The sequence below is a fragment of the Aspergillus undulatus genome, assembly GCF_047715775.1.
Source record: "Aspergillus undulatus strain CBS 261.88 unplaced genomic scaffold BDV17scaffold_9, whole genome shotgun sequence".
NCBI classification, from domain to species: Eukaryota; Fungi; Ascomycota; class Eurotiomycetes; order Eurotiales; family Aspergillaceae; genus Aspergillus; species Aspergillus undulatus.
Genome location: NW_027396613.1, coordinates 565,083 through 582,895, shown reverse-complemented (window position 1 = coordinate 582,895; position 17,813 = coordinate 565,083). Strand labels below are relative to the sequence as shown.

At 52.4% G+C, this 17,813-nt stretch overlaps 7 protein-coding genes across 7 annotated transcripts; 5 read left to right on the top strand and 2 right to left on the bottom strand.

Annotated features, from left to right (window-relative positions):
- Window positions 1–57: 57 nt before the first annotated feature.
- BDV17DRAFT_288773 (uncharacterized protein) lies at window positions 58–451 on the top strand (the record flags this gene model as incomplete). Its single annotated transcript, XM_073761491.1, has 3 exons — window positions 58–193; window positions 240–308; window positions 360–451. The coding sequence occupies 3 exons, from the start codon at window positions 58–60 to the stop codon at window positions 449–451; spliced, it is 297 nt and encodes a 98-aa protein (XP_073618547.1).
- Window positions 452–822: 371 nt separating this feature from the next.
- Window positions 823–1,532, top strand: BDV17DRAFT_256293 (uncharacterized protein). Its single transcript, XM_073757049.1, has one exon. The coding sequence runs from the start codon at window positions 1,027–1,029 to the stop codon at window positions 1,345–1,347; it is 321 nt and encodes a 106-aa protein (XP_073618546.1). The 5' UTR covers window positions 823–1,026; the 3' UTR covers window positions 1,348–1,532.
- A 204-nt stretch (window positions 1,533–1,736) lies between these two features.
- BDV17DRAFT_256292 (NPA1/URB1 family protein) lies at window positions 1,737–5,411 on the top strand. Its single transcript, XM_073757048.1, has 4 exons — window positions 1,737–1,905; window positions 1,965–3,749; window positions 3,800–4,917; window positions 4,976–5,411. The coding sequence occupies exons 1-4, from the start codon at window positions 1,764–1,766 to the stop codon at window positions 5,291–5,293; spliced, it is 3,363 nt and encodes a 1,120-aa protein (XP_073618545.1). The 5' UTR covers window positions 1,737–1,763; the 3' UTR covers window positions 5,294–5,411.
- Window positions 5,412–5,605: 194 nt separating this feature from the next.
- BDV17DRAFT_241690 (uncharacterized protein) lies at window positions 5,606–8,880 on the top strand. Its single transcript, XM_073755977.1, has 3 exons — window positions 5,606–6,170; window positions 6,241–6,353; window positions 6,442–8,880. The coding sequence occupies exons 1-3, from the start codon at window positions 6,073–6,075 to the stop codon at window positions 8,496–8,498; spliced, it is 2,268 nt and encodes a 755-aa protein (XP_073618544.1). The 5' UTR covers window positions 5,606–6,072; the 3' UTR covers window positions 8,499–8,880.
- A 1,161-nt stretch (window positions 8,881–10,041) lies between these two features.
- BDV17DRAFT_256286 (uncharacterized protein) lies at window positions 10,042–11,110 on the bottom strand. The gene has a single exon (XM_073757047.1). It carries the CDS (start codon window positions 10,825–10,827, stop codon window positions 10,303–10,305), a length of 525 nt encoding a protein of 174 aa, XP_073618543.1. The 5' UTR covers window positions 10,828–11,110; the 3' UTR covers window positions 10,042–10,302.
- Window positions 11,111–11,849: 739 nt separating this feature from the next.
- BDV17DRAFT_301827 (intradiol ring-cleavage dioxygenase) lies at window positions 11,850–13,647 on the top strand. Its single transcript, XM_073764322.1, has 2 exons — window positions 11,850–13,183; window positions 13,258–13,647. The coding sequence occupies exons 1-2, from the start codon at window positions 12,559–12,561 to the stop codon at window positions 13,596–13,598; spliced, it is 966 nt and encodes a 321-aa protein (XP_073618542.1). The 5' UTR covers window positions 11,850–12,558; the 3' UTR covers window positions 13,599–13,647.
- A 1,642-nt stretch (window positions 13,648–15,289) lies between these two features.
- BDV17DRAFT_280160 (terpenoid cyclases/protein prenyltransferase alpha-alpha toroid) lies at window positions 15,290–17,721 on the bottom strand (the record flags this gene model as incomplete). Its single annotated transcript, XM_073759839.1, has 6 exons — window positions 15,290–15,380; window positions 15,441–15,637; window positions 15,698–15,807; window positions 15,838–15,863; window positions 15,897–17,389; window positions 17,488–17,721. The coding sequence occupies 6 exons, from the start codon at window positions 17,719–17,721 to the stop codon at window positions 15,290–15,292; spliced, it is 2,151 nt and encodes a 716-aa protein (XP_073618541.1).
- Window positions 17,722–17,813: the final 92 nt, after the last annotated feature.

The window sequence follows — 17,813 nt, the reverse complement described above, 5'->3', positions numbered from 1 at the left end:
AAGCCATGGCCCAACTAGTGGCCAGCATCCTATCCGTAGATCAGGATGAAGCGAAAGATGGCGCAAACCAGCTGCTTCAAAGCCTCAAAGAAGTTCAACAACGTGGTGGAACCTGATAGTGACCGTCCGCTGGAAAATGAAAGGCATGGTGACAAGGTTGTACAACTATCAGGTTCTGGGATGCGCATTCATGGTGAGTGGCTTCAAAGAGTCAGATCAGCTGGAACTAATTTAGACAGCGCCTGAAGAGCCCAAGGGTGGCATACTAGGAGACGTCATGGGCATTGGGAAGACCTTGCAGGCCTTAGGTACGTTTGATTTTGCTTCATTATGAGGTTCGAGGCTGACCTCTCTTGTAGTCAACATCGTCGATGGACATCCTTTGGACCCAGGTGATCCTATTCGAACCACTTTGTTGATTGTGCCCTCGCACCTCACAAAACACTGGTGAGCCACATTCCTTAAACTACACACGGTCATATCTCACTGTCTCTTAGGATGGGCCAAATGCAGATACTGCGAGGAAGAAGCGCTTGGAAGAGCAGTTGAGTACCACGCGCGGGCAAAGTTATCGACACTCAATGTTGCTCAAGACCTGCAGAGCTACTACGTCGTGTAACTGACGTTTTTAGCTGGTCTCCATCCTTACTCATGCAGATATTAGGATCACAATCTACGAGAAAATCCGACGATCGTACCCGACTTTCCAACCCCTCAAAGAGCTCACCAGTGAGGAAAGATTGAGGGAGCAATGGAGCCAAAGATTTGAGGAGAACCGTAGCCCCTTGCATCACATCAAGTGGCATAGAATTGTCTTAGATGGTGCAAAGCTGACGGGAATCAAAAACATCATCAAGAGATGGAAGAGGGCCAGCAAGGACGCGATTCTATTTATCTAATTCACTGATTCGATCCGCATCTTAGCTGAGATGTGTTCTGAAGAACGCTGAGGGTTCCAATGCGCAAGTATCTACCATAATACGAAGTCAAGCAACCAGCTGACAAAAAAACTAGCTATATGGCAAAATGAACACCCATTCTCGCCACAAGAGCCTCGTAGAATTTGAGAACAACAAGGCAATCACTATCCTGATCGTCAGTCTCCGCACCGGAGGCACTGGGCTCGATATGACAGTGGCTTTTAGATGTGGTCAAACAAGGGAAGTCGAATGTGTAAAGATGGTTGTGAAGGACTCCATCGATGAATACATGGTGGACCTACAGGCGGGAAAGACGGAGGACATCGCAAGCACTATGGGGGATGACATCTTGAAGAAGAAAGGCACCGTTGTTGCCCTTCTAAAACTGTTTACAGATGTTGATCAAGATGAATCAGGATTTTTGTGAAGCCTAAGCAGGTGCGCAGCAGGCAGGGGAAGATGAAAGGCGCTCTTTCGGTTGGAAAGCCCCGGGGAGGAAAGTGATCGGGGTTTTGATGAACATTGGCATTTTCAATGAGTTACACAAGCATATTGGTGGTTTTTGGTTACTCGCAGCGTATTTCTCGCAGCGTAATTGGATGGAGAAAGAAAGAACATGGACAAAAGTGATATTTATGGAGTGATGGAGTTAGGAGTTTACAGTGAGACGAGATGTCGTCGGAATGGAAAAACATTCATTCAAAGCCAGCATTAAAGCGGCACCAATTTACTTCCCAAAGTAGAAATTTAGATTTTTGCTCCGCCGATCCCAAATCATTATCATCTGGACCATCTGGATTCTGGACCGGGTCGACACGTCAATCAAAAATATCAACATTCACAATGTCTCATCATGATGACCGGTCTGCCAAGCGGAGGAAGATTGACACCCCGCAGGAGTCTGAGGAAATCTCAGCCATAATTTCACACACGCAGCTACGCTCGCTGCTACTTTTCCAGCAGGATGCCGTACAGTCAAAACAGGGTCATTTCTTTCTAAAATTCTAAAATCCTCATGACCAAAAAACTAATAATGATCTACAGGAATAAGAAAATTCAAGGAATTCCTCACATCAATAGCTCAAACAGATAACGAGGCCGAGAGAGCCAAAAAATTCCGCATCCTCAAGGCCTACTGCGACTCGCAAATCTCTCGCAACACCGAGGAACCCATCTGCTTCCCGGACTTGATCCAGACTTGGAACTTCGCGGATAGCAGTACCAATGAGTCTCTACTAACTGTGGTCCCTTCCGTCCTGGCCCTCTTCATCAAAACCGTCTCGAGCCATTTGGATTTCCGAGAGTTCGGTATTGCGCTCTGCAAGCATCTCTTGCAGAGAGAACAGCTGCGGCTGTTCAACCGCGGCTTGACGGCAGTGAAATCCAAGGAGCATTTGATCTCGCCTTGTCTGCGGCTCCTGACGGAGATTATCAGTTTTGACGGCGGGGCTGTTGCGAGACAGTTGTATCTCGGACGGCATATCACGTTTAAGCGGATGGATGTGTTCTTGACGCCTAATAAGGCACAGCTCGAGGATAGCCCTGTTGACTCTAATGCGTCGACGCTGAGACGGAATGCGCAGCGATATCTCCTTGCGAATTTGAGGTTCCAAAATGCGTCTAACAAAACCGATATTATTGAGCAGCAGAAGGTTATGAGAGCGTTTCTTGAGCATCTTCGGAAGGATCCGCGGGAGATTATTATTGATGTTATTCGGGCTATTGAGAGGGATATTATTCAGGATAGCTCGCTTAACAGGAACACGAAAACGAAGTTCTTTACCCGGTGGAATTTGGAACGATTGGTCACTCTGTATGGGTATGATCGTGAATCCGAGTCTGAGCAGGAGAATGCAACCGATGTTTCTCTCGCCGACGAGACACATAAGATTCTCATGACAGTTTGCACCAAGACCGAGCATGGAGTTCTGCTTCCCCAGACCGGCTGGTATCCGAACCACACTGATCCGGAATCACTCCCTCTTGACGATGATGGTGCCATCGATCTAGGACTCGATTCTGCAGCTTATGTGGACAAGTATCGGGAGTCGGTGCCTGTTCGCAATGGTACACTTTCTTATCTTATTCAAACGCTTCGTCCGGAATCCGATAGACTTCAGATTGAGCTACTGCTGGCTATATTCAAAGCCGCGCCGGAGCTTATCGCTGATTACTTCACTAAGAAATCTATGTTTGTCGGTGACCCGAAGCCTACGCCCTCATGGATGGCCGAATCAACCGTTCTCTTCTCCACAGTCAGCCTACCTGTTCCTGCGAACTGTGGCTGGAAGGATAAGCTGCCGGTCATGCCTCCGCCAGTATCAGTGGTGATCGAGAACATTCTCCCCCGTGCGCTCACACAGAAAGTTCTTACCCGCTCCTTCAACATGAACGCCGAAATCGTCACTCTCTTCGCGGTCAGAATCTTGACGATCTCATTCAACAAGTTACGGGCCGTCCTGAAAATCTTCCATTCCGACCACGGAGTCAGTCAGCCTCTCTGGGCCCAAGCCGCAGACAAGCTCCTCGTCGAGTTCGGTAATAGATGCCCACAAATCAAGGATGCTGTAACTCTATTCCGAAGAACGGCGAAAGAAGACCTGCAGCAGCAGGAGGCGGTCTCGGAGCTACTTGCTTGCTTTTATGAAGTTCTGCCCGATGCTGCGTTTGAGGAGGGATTTGATGTTTCGCTGGTTCTTGTTGATATCCTGAAGCGACTTGATGAGGGAGGCCTTGACGCGGAGGATACTGAGTTGTTGATCAGTCAGTTGCAGAATATTCTGAAGATTGCGCAGCAGTCGGCGTCTCTGCGGTGGTGGCAATCACCTGGTAAGTAAATCTAACGTGTAGGCTTGACGACATTGCTAACGCGGAAGTAGGTTCCATGCAATTTTCTGCCTTCACATCTATTCTGAAAGTCCTCATCAACGCCTCATCAAGAGAGTCATTCGGAGAAATGGACAGGCTACTCAGAATTGTGCTCACGGAGCATTCGGTCTTGCGCTCCTCGAGCTTTCCGGCCCTACTGTCTAGCTTCGAGTCATCAGAGCCAGAAATACTCCAGCAACAACTGGCTTTCTTTGACAATTGCGCGTGTCGCATTGCCAAAAAGCCTGTTCATTATGGAGACCTCGGATCTCTGGTCGATGCATCCAAACCGCTAAGCCCTCTCGTGGCCGCAATCATCGAGCAATGGCCCTTTGTTCTCAAAGCTGCCAACGCGAGCAATGAAAAAGCAGTGGGCGAATTTATCGTCAATCTGCTCAAGAACTTTCACTCCTCCGGGGAGAACTTACGTGGGTTGAAGAACTCTCGGGACGAACTGGTCAACGCCACCGAGGATAAGAAGCTGAAGTCGCGGTTCAAGAAGGCATTGAAAGGTGCTGAAGAGATTGGACAGGTCGAGGCGAAAGCAGATACCAAGCCATCTACAACTGCAGCGTCAGCTACCAAGCCTAAAGGCCAAGATGTGGACCTAGAAGAAATCTTCGGCTCTCTGCCGGTCGAGGGTACTGAGCGTAACGAGCTATTCCGGTGGGAGCAGAAGGAACTGGAGGAGTCATTGGAGCAGGGCCGCGTAGCAGAGTTGTTCCTCTGCTTGTGTTCCGAGCACGAGGAAGTCCGACGACAGGCGCTGCCAAACATTTCGAGGTTCATGATGAAACTGAAGGACTCTAAATATGCCGAATGGCGGAGCGTCTACCTTCTCACTGGGGAGCTGCTCGAGACGGTGAAGCAAATCGGAGTCGACTCGCCCGTGCCCTGGATCGTAGGAGAGTGCGCTGCCAACTGTCTTTCTGTCCTCGTGAACCCGATGCATAAGCTCTACGGCAAGGTCAACAAGTTCCTCCAGAAGGCGCCCTGGTGGGAGGTGGAAAAGATCCCGTCGTATTGGATCGACAGGATCCTGCTGCATGAACCGGAGTTGGATGATGGTTACTTTGAAGAGATCGCGTGGTTGTTGGATCTGCTCATCAAGGGGCTTCGAACTGAACGGGTGTGTATCACTTCCTCGCAAGCCTTGAGGCTCCATCTAATCTAGAAAAACACACCAGGACATGGAAATCTACCGCCGCTCCAACGTCTTCGAACGCGTCCTCTCATTTTACGAGTCCCCGGGTGCTGGCTTCTCCGCGAAGAGAAAGATCCTGCAGCTTCTGTATCGCTCGAGCCAGGTCCAAGGCGGCACGACACTCATTACAAGGGCAGGAATTATCAGCTGGATACAGAGCCAGCTGCCGGCGGTAACTGGTCGCGATGCGTCTACGTTGACTGCTATGGCGCAGTCGTTGTATAAGTCGGCGGACCATGATCGGGTTGAGAAGTGGAGTGGTGGTGCGGTGGCACGGGCTGTTGAGGATATTGCTGCTTGAATTTGGTTAGCAGTGTTTGGACTCAGGGTTAAGGATACATCTTTAGCATAATTGGTATAGGGTTGAGAAATCTCTTATATTCGTCTCTTGATAGAGGACGATGATCTGTGGTAGTGAGTGCGTAAAAGCTGTGAAGATGAGGAACTGTAATACTTTCGTTGCACCAATAATATAAGCAAATAAGAAGATCGTACAAACCTTCTGTGTTGTGAACCTGTGGTGGCCTACGTGGACCAGCCACAGTGAGTTGGCCGTTTCCTTTCCCCTTTGGGAAGCGCGAAACTTCAGACTTCCAAGCCAACCTCTGCTGCTCCCCTTCACCCTTCCTCACCCTCCCAACACAACCCAATTCACTCCTCCTGAAGCTCCAAAGCCATTTATCATTCTGTCTACCGACTTCAGATCCCCCGGCTTGTATATCTACATTAGACCTGCCCTGCTCTCCCTGCCTCCTCCAGCTGACTCGGCAATCCTGCCCCTCATCCGCACGTCAACCTCCAACCGACCGATACCGATCGACCGACCACCACCAAACACAACACCGACCGACACCCACCTACAATTGCCTTGCCCTCAATCCACGTGTTACGTCCGTTGCCTTTGGATACGATTTACAATTCACTGATCTTCTTCCAATTTTCTTTCCTATTGGTTGGTCACAATTCACAGCGCACCAAGCGATTCATCCGCAGCTCTCGGGCTTCATTCTGAACTTGCAGGATCGGGACCAATGAAAACTACGTGAGGGATTGCGAGAAACAAAATACCCTGCCGTCGTCATGGCGCGACGATACGAAATTGACGAGCTCATATGGCTGCGCGATTCGCCGTTGGTCACGAGGCCTGCGAATTTACCTCCGGTGGAAGAATGGATGGGGTTGGCCTCTCCTCCCTATGAACATTCCAGCTGTGTCCTACAATTTGCTGACTATTGATCTGCATAATAGTCCGCTTCCTGACCGTAATGCCCAACGAAACCCTAGCAATAACCATAACGATCCATCCGCTCGCCGGCCAAGCATTTTCGAAACACGTCACATCTCTCGCAATTCGAATTCAGGTGAGACGACACTCGGGTCGGCGCTGCTATACACCTTCAGTAGTTGGTAGTATACCAGTCCTTGTGAATGAGTTCTAACTTGGCGCAGAGGATATCGTCCTCGGACCTCCGAAAACTGCCTTCGCTTCGGCCTCTCGCATAGCCGGTAAAGGCTCGATTGATGCCACGGAACGGTTACCTACCTTGGACGATCCGAAGAATGAACGATTCAAGTTTTTCAAGGACCGCGATGCAGGGGACAGAGACTTCGCGGGGCGCGAAGGGAAGATGGGGACGTTCAATAACCGGCGCGGAGAGAAAGAGGACTGGAATAACGGACGCCCGCGTCGTCCTCTAGGCCCGGAAGATCAGGAGAGAAAGCCAAAGCGCAATGGAGAGTTTGACCGGTGGGAACCTCGTGACCCGCGCGACTCCAACCTTGAGCGCGGCGCCAAGGAGAAGGATGGTCGCTTCCTTCCTCGTCGAGATGTGCCTCCGGGGCGCGCAAGACATGAAGGTAGTTGGTTCCGGGATGACAATGTACAAGATACACCTGAAGCTGAGGAAGAGAGAGCTTCGCTGCGCAGCCGGGACTGGCGACGTGACAGACACGGCGCTGATCGTGACTGGACTCGAAGTGCGAAACTTGAACAAGAGCCAGAATGGCTTGATACGACAGATCGTGATGAACCGCGGAGAGTTCACACCCAAGAAGATTTTGAGCGCTGGAAGGAGAGGATGAAGGCTGGCAACCAAGCTCAACCGGAAGAGAGAAGGGAATCACCTATTGAGCAGGTTCCTGAGCCTGTACAGAAGTCAGGGGCTAGACCAACTGATGGCGAGATTTTCAGCCCTGGCGGTGCTGCACTCGCCGACACGACAATGGAACGCTTCTTCGGCTTGCTTGGAGATCCCAAGCCTGCCGCGGACATTGGGTCACCTCTGCCATCTGAGCCTGTCGTGAAGAAGGAAGGTACCTTGCCGAAACCGGGAAAATCCTCCCGTTTCGCAGGTCTATTTAGTCCTCCGCTGGGTAGCCCAGCAAAGGAGCCAGAGTCGCCCATCAGCACCAAGTCGCCTGCTCCTTTGAATCCATCGTCCACCGATGCGGATCAAGAAGGCTTTCAACGTATTCTGCAAATGCTCGGTGGAGGAAGGTCACGCAACGGCACACCCCACAATGACCCCATACAGACCCTTGCTCAACCGAACCGCCCTTCTTCCCTGGTTCACTCTGAGCATGCTCGAAGCTCGGCCTCGCCTCCGCGCGAGCAGGGGCAACGGCCTGAGCAACTGCCAATGCAGGACAATGCTACACGGGCGACGGACTCACCACTCAAGGAGAACTTTTTCGGCCAGGAGGCTCAAGGGCGGGACAGCCAGCATTTGCTTCGGCTGATGCAACAAGTCAGGGTTAATCCTGGCACCGGACCGACCCAAGGTCCTCAAAACCAGCCACAAAGCGCCGGTCCAGCTCCCGGCTTGATGAACCTGCCCGAGGGCATGCCTCACCCTCATGGGATAGGACCTGGCATGAAGGGTCCCGGCTTTCTGGATGATCCGGCGATTGCTGCGATGCAGAGACCTGATATTGAACAACTTCGACGGAGACCTGCCAATGGGCCACTGCCGGGCTACTTTGACGATGCTCCATTCCAAGGATCTCAGGTCCCAATTACCCCGGGTGGAAGCCGTGCGCCGCAAGGCCAAGCACCGCCTATGGGAATTCAGCGTCCTCCTGGTTTCGAGCACATGCCACCGCCCGGCTGGGGTGGTCACCACCTGCCCCCGCAACAGGGCGGCCCGCCTGCGCCTTTGGCTCCTCCACCGGGCATTCCAACCCCGAACAGGGGCGTCAACGTCAACCCCAGCTATATGTCTAATGTGATGCCGATGCATGGTAATCTGCCACTGAACGAGCGCCAGCCGTTCCCGCGTGGACCTCTTCCGCCCGGGATGATGCCCCCTCCTGGTTACATGAATGTTCCTCCGCCTGGTGGATTCCCGCCCATGCCGCCCAATGGAGACAACTTGATGGGACCCTTCGATGGAAACCCTCCTGGTCTCCAGGGACCGCCGCCATCAAACAGACACTTACTCGACATGTTCGGACAGGTCGGTGGTGATGCGAGGGGTGGTATGGTTGGGCCCCGGCAGTTCAGGTAAGCGAGCTGCTGGAGGGCGCGAGATACGGGCTGTTTTTACTCATGTTTACGTGACTACCCCGTTTTGTATATCTCTTCTCTGCTGCCCTTCTTTCTCGAGGGTAGTGGCTAACCAGTCACTACACTACCATTGACCTTGACATTGCCATGGACTTTGAGGAGCGAGCCTGTGATGTGAGAGTAATAGCGATCGTTCGTTGATTGACATTTGATATGATATCTCGGGTCATGTACGCGATCTAGTGCCATGCGATGTGATACTCGTCTTTATCTAGGCCAGATAGTCTCAATCGAGCTATGCGGACCGAGGTTCTTCAATCCCCTTCTTGTAGTCTCCTAATTGTTGTTTTCGTTACATCCAGAAAATACTAGTAGTGTATCTCCGAGGGCTCATGAATGATGATGAGGGAATTATTTTGCTGGGCTGCGGAGGGAATAAAGTGAATCAATTCCCTCAATGGAACTGTGCAACTTACCATCATCTCTCCATCTTCAGCTCCAGCTTCCAACCCCACCCAGTTTTCATCAAACCTCAAGCTGACCTACTCGCTTTCTGGTTCCTGATCTTTACCCGCCGCAGTTATCTCGGGATACTTCAACGTGAATCGAGGCAGAAGAGGTAAGTAAGTGTTGCTTTTGGTTATCCTGTGTTGATGAATCCAACTCCATCTATCCACCCAAGCAATGACTCGGCCCAGGGCGAATGGACGATGTGCAAGGAGACTCTGTCCAGCTCTGTCCTGTCCTCAAAGTGAATCTTCACAATGGCCTGCATCCACCCTCAGTATCATTCATCCCTCCAATTGCATCAAGTTTCCCAAGCTAATATCCATTATCTCATCTCGCGAGTAGCCACCATGATGGATGAAATCGAATTCCAGCTATGTCTCAGCATCGACCCCATCCACGAACGACCACGATCAGTGAAAGACGCTGAAAACGAGAAAGACAACCTTCAACACCAACAGCAGGGCGATTTCCAGAACCCGTCGCCATCGCAATCCCGGTCTTTAATCCAGCTCAATAGGAAGAAACGATCTGCGGGGTATCTAGACCAGCAGGCGACACCGTATAATGGTAATGGCAATGGGTATTATGAGTCCGGTTCACGGACACTGGGTGCTTTAGATTCATTGAAGTGTGCAGATTGGTTTGATGGTCCTGCTGCTGCTGGTGTTGCCGCTGGTGGTGGTGAAGGGACGAGTGAAGGACATGCAGGTGAATGTGGCCAGAAACAGGAACCAGAACCCGAACATGTGCGTGGACAATACCTTCGCCTCCCACCACGGAAGATGATGCGGACCTCGTTTTCTTCTTTTTCGCACCCACCGTCACCCTTGTCCTTCGAGGCGAAGGGGAGCTCCAAGGCGCAGACTCAGACTCAAGTTCGGACCGGAGCTGAAGCTGAAGCTGGCGGTGAAAAGGAAAATAGTCATGTCGCCGAAGAGATACCCGGGAGGAGCACAGAGGGCTTAGATAACCTTGCGGCGTCTCTGCCTGACATTGAGAGCCTCCCAGCCTCAGTCTCTGATGCGCTCCAGAATCCGCACTCGTCCCGCGCTGGCAACGATACAAATATAACACCGCAACCACTGCGTACGAATGTAACCGCTGAAATGGATCTCGATGATGAGGACGGTCATGGTACCGGGAATAGCACAGCAATGAACGAAACTTCTTCAACCCCCATGCCAACGCTACCTCCCTCCCAACCCAGATCCATAAACCCAGACCCCAACACCATCTTCCGCCGTCCCCATCCACCATTCGCCTATTCCTGTCCAGAAGCAGCATACATGCCCGCCCTAATCGATAGTCTTTCGTCTGCCGTTTACCAAGGTGACCAGACCCGTCGACCTTGCCGCTTCTCGATCTACGAGGACCCAGATGGGATGGATATTGATGGCGTCGGGTTCTTCGGACATAGCTGGTATATTTCGCCGGAGGATGATAAGGAGAATGCGGAGGGAGATGAAGAGGGGGATAATCATGCTCAGAGTGATGTCCGGCGCTCGTATGAGCTTGGGCATGGAAGGGATAGGGATAATGGACGTGGACGTAGCCAGGAGCAGGAGCAGGAGCAGGATTATCGCCTTCCGTTCCCTGGCGAGACGGGGCCATATAATTCTGCCTCTGCTGTCGAGCAGCGGGCTTATCATACCAACCCTCCTGCCACTCCGTTCCCCGCAGGACCTACGATTTCCGGAACAGGAACTCCTGACCTGAACCCAACAGCTGTAAATGATCCATGGACATCCTGGTCCGCTCAAATCCCAGCATACTTCTCGCGCACGGGACACGACAGCGCCGGAATATATGCCCATAACCATACCTTGGCACAACAAAACAATATGTTCACATCCATACCTACACCGGCCCCGACACCGTCTCGTCCAGACTTCAATCTGAACTCCAATGTCGATATCGCCAACGCACACGCGCACGAGCACGCCATCCGATCGTCATCGTCTACCTCCCTAAGCGCAACCGAAGTCTCCCTGCGCGCACTGCATACGCAGCCCCAGAGCCGGAGTCTGACATCTACTAATATGTCTGAGACCCACACGCCAAATGATCTGGAGGAGAATCCGCGCCCGAGACGAATGAGGAGGGTTATTCGGGCTGTTAATATTGCTTGATCGTCGGTGTTATTGTTGTCTTTATCTGTTCGGAGTTCTATCCTCGGGAAATCATCGCCTCTACAGCAATGTATCATTAGTCTTCAAGCCTCAGGGTTAGGAAAGAGAGATGAAGAGGACGTCGATGGCTCCTTCCTAATGCACAATACTAAATCGCCTACCCGGCATCGCGCCTTTCATACGAGAATAATGTTTGTCTTACAATTTAGGCAAGAGCGATCGACGCCGGGGCCGGCAACGGCTCCTTCCCGTCCTGTCATGGAGAGTCCGTACGAATTTAGGTACCTAGGTATCGCCCTTCCTATTCATCCCTCAAGCTACGGCCGCGCAGCAGGCTCTCAACTCCAACCGACATCAGAGCAAGCACACCATCACAGGAAGAAGACACTGGTAAATCAATCATATCATACGCTACGCAATACGACCAGACAAGTGCCGATTGATTTCAACTGCAGGATTCCATTCCGACTTGAGGATAGAATGGATGGGATATCAAACCTCCCGATGCTATCCATGTCTTGAAGAGCGGCTAAGCGTCTCAATCGAGGAGCCCCTGGTTAAGGCAACGCAACGTAAACGACAGCTCAGCTGCAGATGCAGTCAGTGACCACCGCCAAGGTCCTCATGCCATCGACCATGCTCATAGTCCTGAATATCCTTGACGGCGGAGCAATGTTCTACAGAAACCGCGCAGATCTCACTTATGCATGTAGAGTCACAACGGTCCGTAAGGACGGCCTATGGTCAGTAATCACGAATGGCTCGAATTCAGACTCCCTGCGTGTCCCTACAGGCTTCACCAACCTCGTCCCCTGGACCTTAACTCTTGAGATGACAAACACCCGGCCGGGCTGGGGGCAAAGCTCTCCCAGGACCGCATCTAAAACGGATATAATACTGACCCAGCTCGGGGCTCGCTTGACGCGTCATTGAAACCGGACAGTCTGCATGACCAGGCGTTCTATCTCTCGCACCTGAATTACAATTTATATACAAACCCCTATTATAGAGGCAGTGGGACAGGCAAAATCTTGGCCAAGGATGATGAGGTGGGCTAGCAGCTCCAATTCCTGTATCTGGATTTACCGGGGCAGTCATGGTCGCTTAGGTACGAAGCGGAGTTGCTCATCCCATCTATCGGCTATCCAGCGTTCACAGTGTTGATCTATACTGCAGTCTCGGAAACGAAACACTCCTCAAATCCGAACCGGCTCCGTCGTTGCAAATTCCAGCATTATCATTTGCATCTGCAATTCCGGGTTCCTGGCCCTAATCCCGGGCTTGCGCATCACGGAGGCATGAGTGGGCCTCACGCTGATCTTCACTGCTCAAGGATGCCTCAACAGCTATATAAACCAAGTTCAGCCTGCCCCGATTCGCTTCCTCTTCCTCACCATTGGAGAATATCACCTACAAAACATCATGCATATACCCTCCAGCCTCCTTCTCTCCGCCATCCAGCTAGGAGCAGTCCTAGCCCACCCCGGCGGACACCAGCTCAGCGCCAGCGACATTGCGCGCCGCTCGGAGATGGCCCTCAAATGCCGTGACCATGTCGCCAGCTACCACTCTCGCCGCTGGGACCGGAACCTAGCTCGCCGCTGGCACGGCAAGACAGCACAGTACAACATCCAAACTGAGGCACCCTATTACTCCACCATCCAAAACGACACCTGTGTCCTCACGCCCGAGGTCACCGAGGGACCCTACGTTTATCCACCTTCGCAAACACTGCGCCAGGATATGACTGAAGGCCAACCTGGTGCCCCACTGTGGCTGGACATTGGTGTGCTCGACATGGCCACATGCGAGCCGCTGGACAATGCGCTGGTCGACATGTGGCATTGTAATGCGACAGGCAGCTACGCGAGCTTCACTGGCCTGTCCCCCAACACGCCCTTCGCCACGCTGCTGGAAGAACTGAACATTGACATGGAGGACTACGGAACTGGTGATCTGGATCTGCACACCGACAACACGACTTTCCTGCGCGGGATGTGGCCTACTGACAAGAGCGGGATGATGGAAATGAAGACTATTTTCCCTGGTATCTGCATAACCCTCCCATTCATGCCCCTTAACTCAGACAAGCAACGCAGCTAACAAAGTTCCATCCACAAGGCTTCTACGTCGAACGCGCAATCCACATCCACGTGCAAGTTCACACAAACTGGACGACCCGCACGAACGGCACAATCGTGACCGGCAACACCGTGTCCACGGGCCAGCTGTACTTCACCGAGGAACTGGAGAGGCAAATTATGGCTCTTGAACCCTATGCCTCACACACGGAAATCAACCGCACCACTAATGCCGCCGACACGGTCTACTTCCAGGATACCGAGGGCGGGTTCAATCCCGTTATTAGTGTGGTTCCAGTTGATGGGCAGGATGTTACGAAGGGGATGATTGGGTACGTTACGTTGGGTGTTGATACGACTGCTGTGGAGAGTGGAGAATAAATAATGGGCTGGGACAGTGTCGCAGTAGAGTTGTCGTTGTGGGCACTAGATATAAAGTTTGGCCTCATTTATGGGGTTTGGGGTATGATAATGTTATAGACTACTATGGATATTACTGTACCTAATTCCTTCTTCAGAGATGTAGTATAAGAAGAAGACGTCATATGCAGTGCCGATGATAGAATGAATTTAGGTACCTGTGTGTAGTCATGTCGAATGTCTACCATACCGCATAAATGATTCCTGGCTGCAGACGCAAAGATGCAGCCACTACCATGGGACATTGGCCCCACCATAAACGTTCGGTCCCTTGGCATTCTCCCAGCCCTCAATCAAAACATTCGGAAACTGCCCATTAATCTCCTTGTTGGGTTTGAAGAGGATATCCAGCGAGGCCTTGGCGCCTTCATCAGGTGCCAAGTCTGCCATGTCGCCGCCGCCGAGAGCGGTTTTCATCCACTGTGGCGTGACATGACTTTAGCTATTGAAATGACTAGGTATCTAGACGCAAAGAAGGGGATGGGATGAGATATACATACGCCAGGGGCAAGCGCGACAAAGGCAAAGCTGCCCTTCTCGTAGTCAAGCGCGTACTGGACGGTAAACGCGTTCATTGCAGCTTTGGAGATTTTGTAGGATAGGGCGGGGAGGTAAGCGGCCGGGCAAGTGAAGGTGATAGAGGCCAGGGAGATTGAACTGCAGGCCATGTTAGTTAGTGGTGCAGAGACGGTGGGTTGGGGGAGGAAGGAAGAAGCCGGGAAGCTCTATAGTATGGTTGCCTTACATGTTCCTAACCTTCTTAAAGGCGGCCTTCTGCAAGAGGGGTAGGAATGTACGGGTTACCCAGTGGACACCGAGGACGTTGATGGCGAAGCTCTCTTCGAGGGCATCCCTGAGGTGGAGTGTTCAGTTAACCAATCGATACATACGGCGCGCCCTTCACTTCAGGAAGTTTCGACACGGGAGAGGGCAGAAAGCTTAGTTACGTACATCGATCTGACACCATCTCCGGTGTACTGGCATACGCCGGCATTGTTGATCAAAATGTCCAGACCCCTGCCGCCCAACTCGGTTCCGACTTCCGCTGCAGCTTGCTTGATGGAAGGTTCGTCGGTGACATCCAGTTTGACGACCAGAACGGGCCCTGAGGGTCCTTTTGAAAGCTCTCCTAATGTAGAGAAGTCCCCGCGTGCACCGGCGAAGTCCCTGCTGATGTCAGAGGCCTGGCGGGATGAGAGTTCTCGAACTAGGGCTAGGCCGAAGCCTCTGGAGGCACCAGTATTGAGAAGCGGAGGCTATGGTTATTGCGATGGTCAAAGATGGATGTTATGGTAGAGGAAAGCTATTTGGTATGACAAGTCGAACAAGGCGTAGCTGTCTCGTTCCAACATCCAGATGCTCAAGAACGGCCTGGCTTTTAATGTTCTTGTATCGGTGCTGGAATATAAGCCATGCAGAGCCTCCGGACAGGAGAACAAAGAAACCCAGATTGGTCAGCAGTCGCCTTACTGAGATAAACTCAATGGATTAATAATGCTCGATCAATTGTCATTGAAACGCCGCAGGAGGAGTCGAATGGCTGACGAATTGGTTGACGAGGGAACCCCAGGTAATCACTGACCGGTGTCATTTGAGAGACGCCTTAGCGGCGTGTAATGTCTGGCTGAATCGTCTATCTATCCTATCTCACATCACATCAACGGATCATCTCCGTATCTAGCCTTGTATATGGCAATCGCACGAATGGGAAACGAGTATATGTAACTATGGTACAAGAGTTCACTAGAGTCACAAGTCACTATTGGAATGGGATGGCTGAGAAAGATGGATAATATAACATACCAAGTGACAATTCCACACCCCACTGCCTTCTCCTGCGGCCACTCCCCGTTTGCCCGTTGTCGCCTCATCATCAGCTGGATCCCTTTCTGAATTGGTGCGGCATCGGGGTATCCGGCGTGCATTAGGGCTAGACAGGCCCAGGCAGTTTGGACGGTGTGGGAGGATTCTGCTTGAATGTATTTGTCTTTGATGATGGACTGATTGGAAGAAAATTAGTCTGCTTCGGCGTATGTAGGGGTGAGTGGTTGAAAAAGTACCTGCATAGTCTCTCCCCACCCTCCATCAGCCTGCTGCTGCTGAACAATAAAGTCGCAGCCGCGCCTCACTGCATCATTATTTTTATAATCAAGTCCCACAAAAGCCAGGGCTTCCATGGCAAAGAAAGCTCCGTATGTACAGGCAATTCCCCACGAGGCCATCCAGCTGCCGTCTGGACGTTGATGTCTTAGGATGTACTGCACACCGCGATTAATAACCGCAGACACGGCACTGGGCCGGTAGGCAGGGTTCTGCTGGCGATAGAGAGCTAGTGCCGTAATGCAGGACGACGTACACTCGGTGTAATCGTACTCAACCATGACCTTGCCGAAGAGCTCAGTGCCGTTTAGGTACTCTAGCAGGGGACTGCCCCGGATCGGCTCGAAGCTGCTATACCCGCCGCTGGGGTTCTGGATTGCGATTAGATTGTCCACTGCCAGCTTCAGGTGGCGGTCGTTGCTGAGCCGGGGGAAACTGTCGCTGCTATCGACCAGGAGTATTGCCTTCAGGGCTTCGCCTGTGCAGTCGGAGCACGCGAGGCCGTGGTATCCGATTGAAAAGGGCCAACCGCCGAGCCGAGACGAGAAATGGCAGGGCGAGTCTTTGTCGAAGTCTTGCGTGTGCTGCTGCTCAACTAGGAACTTGTATGCGCGGTGTGCGGCTGGTTGCAATTCGGGGGAGTCGGTCAGCTTTGCTTCCGCATAGGCCTGCAACGCAAAGGCCGTCTCCCAGGTGTGTCCGGCGTGAATGCTCATCATCTGTATACCGCGCGGTCCCATCCAGAGGTATTCGTGACTGGCGTCTTGAATGCGGCGGAGACCTTTGGAGTCCGGGCCCTCCCTCGAGTAGAAAGCGATCATGTTCAAGAAGTTGTCCACACTGATCCCGCCGACCGAGTTGGTCGCTTTCTCCGACTCTTCGATTATTTTCCAGACTTGCTCTACACTATGTTGGTGAAGGGACTCTGAACGGAACCAGGGAATCCAGATATACTGTAGGATCCAGTTCAGCAGGACCAGCGGCCAGGGCATAGGCAGCTCCCGGGACCGCTGCAGCGTGGCGCCTCGAAACGCCACAAAGTCCACCTTGTCATATGGCTGGACGAAGACCTCTGCGCGGATTTGGTCGAGTAGCGGATTCGACGGGATGGTGAATTGCTTCGCAGAGACATAGCTCATGGCCAGGTACACCTGCCGCGGGAGGATATACCATTTCCAGGGGGAGATGGGCATCCACTCAGGGAGAAGCCACATCTCAACAGGGTACGGATCGGTGCCTTCCCATTTATAGAGGCCCAGCAGGGCAAGCCAGAACTTGGCCCAGGACGGGAGGCGCACTGCGCCGCCCATTTCGAGTAGACAGGCGCGCGCTTTCACCATGGCCTCTTTGTCCGCCGAGAGCCCCATCAACCGCAGCGCCACGTAGACGAGGATGGTCCCCATGAGCGTGGTGTCCTCACCGCAGTTAGTCGGCCACCCTCCGTCTGAATTTTGTGCGCTCAGGATAAACCTCACGAGCTCGATCGCGTGCGCTTCCTCGATGGTCGCTTGCGTTATGTACCATGAAATGATCAGCATCGGCGTGACGAAGAAGATGCAGCTCAGATCAGCAGCCCAGCAGCCGAGCTCTTTCACTTGAACCTGGCTGTGATAGAGGGCTCCGTTGAGTATGGCATCCGAGGGTCTCCCCGTCTTCGGGGGTGTGCCTGTGCGCTCTGCATCCGACTGCTCCCTGTTAGGTCAACAAATGGCGACAAAAGAGTCCGGGTACCTCAGCACAGGCAACATACGATTGATAAACCAAGATAGAACCTCGAGGCCGCGTCTTGCGGGTGTGCAATCCTTTCTTTTTCTGACGTCAGATATTTCCACTTCAATCGTCCCAAACCCTCCTCCACCGTCAGCCGCCAGCCCTCGAGGCTGGTCTTCTGCGCGGAGAAGGGGCCATCAGCAGCATCATACAAGTCCGGGCATGGCTGTGACTCCAACCGGTTTGTGACTTTTAGAGCATATTTGCTGGTCATGGTGTCGATGACTGACTGGAGTTGATGGCGCTTGCAGGGACAGGATAAAGTCCGACGAGGAGATGCATGCAAATGGCAAGATCTGGGATCGA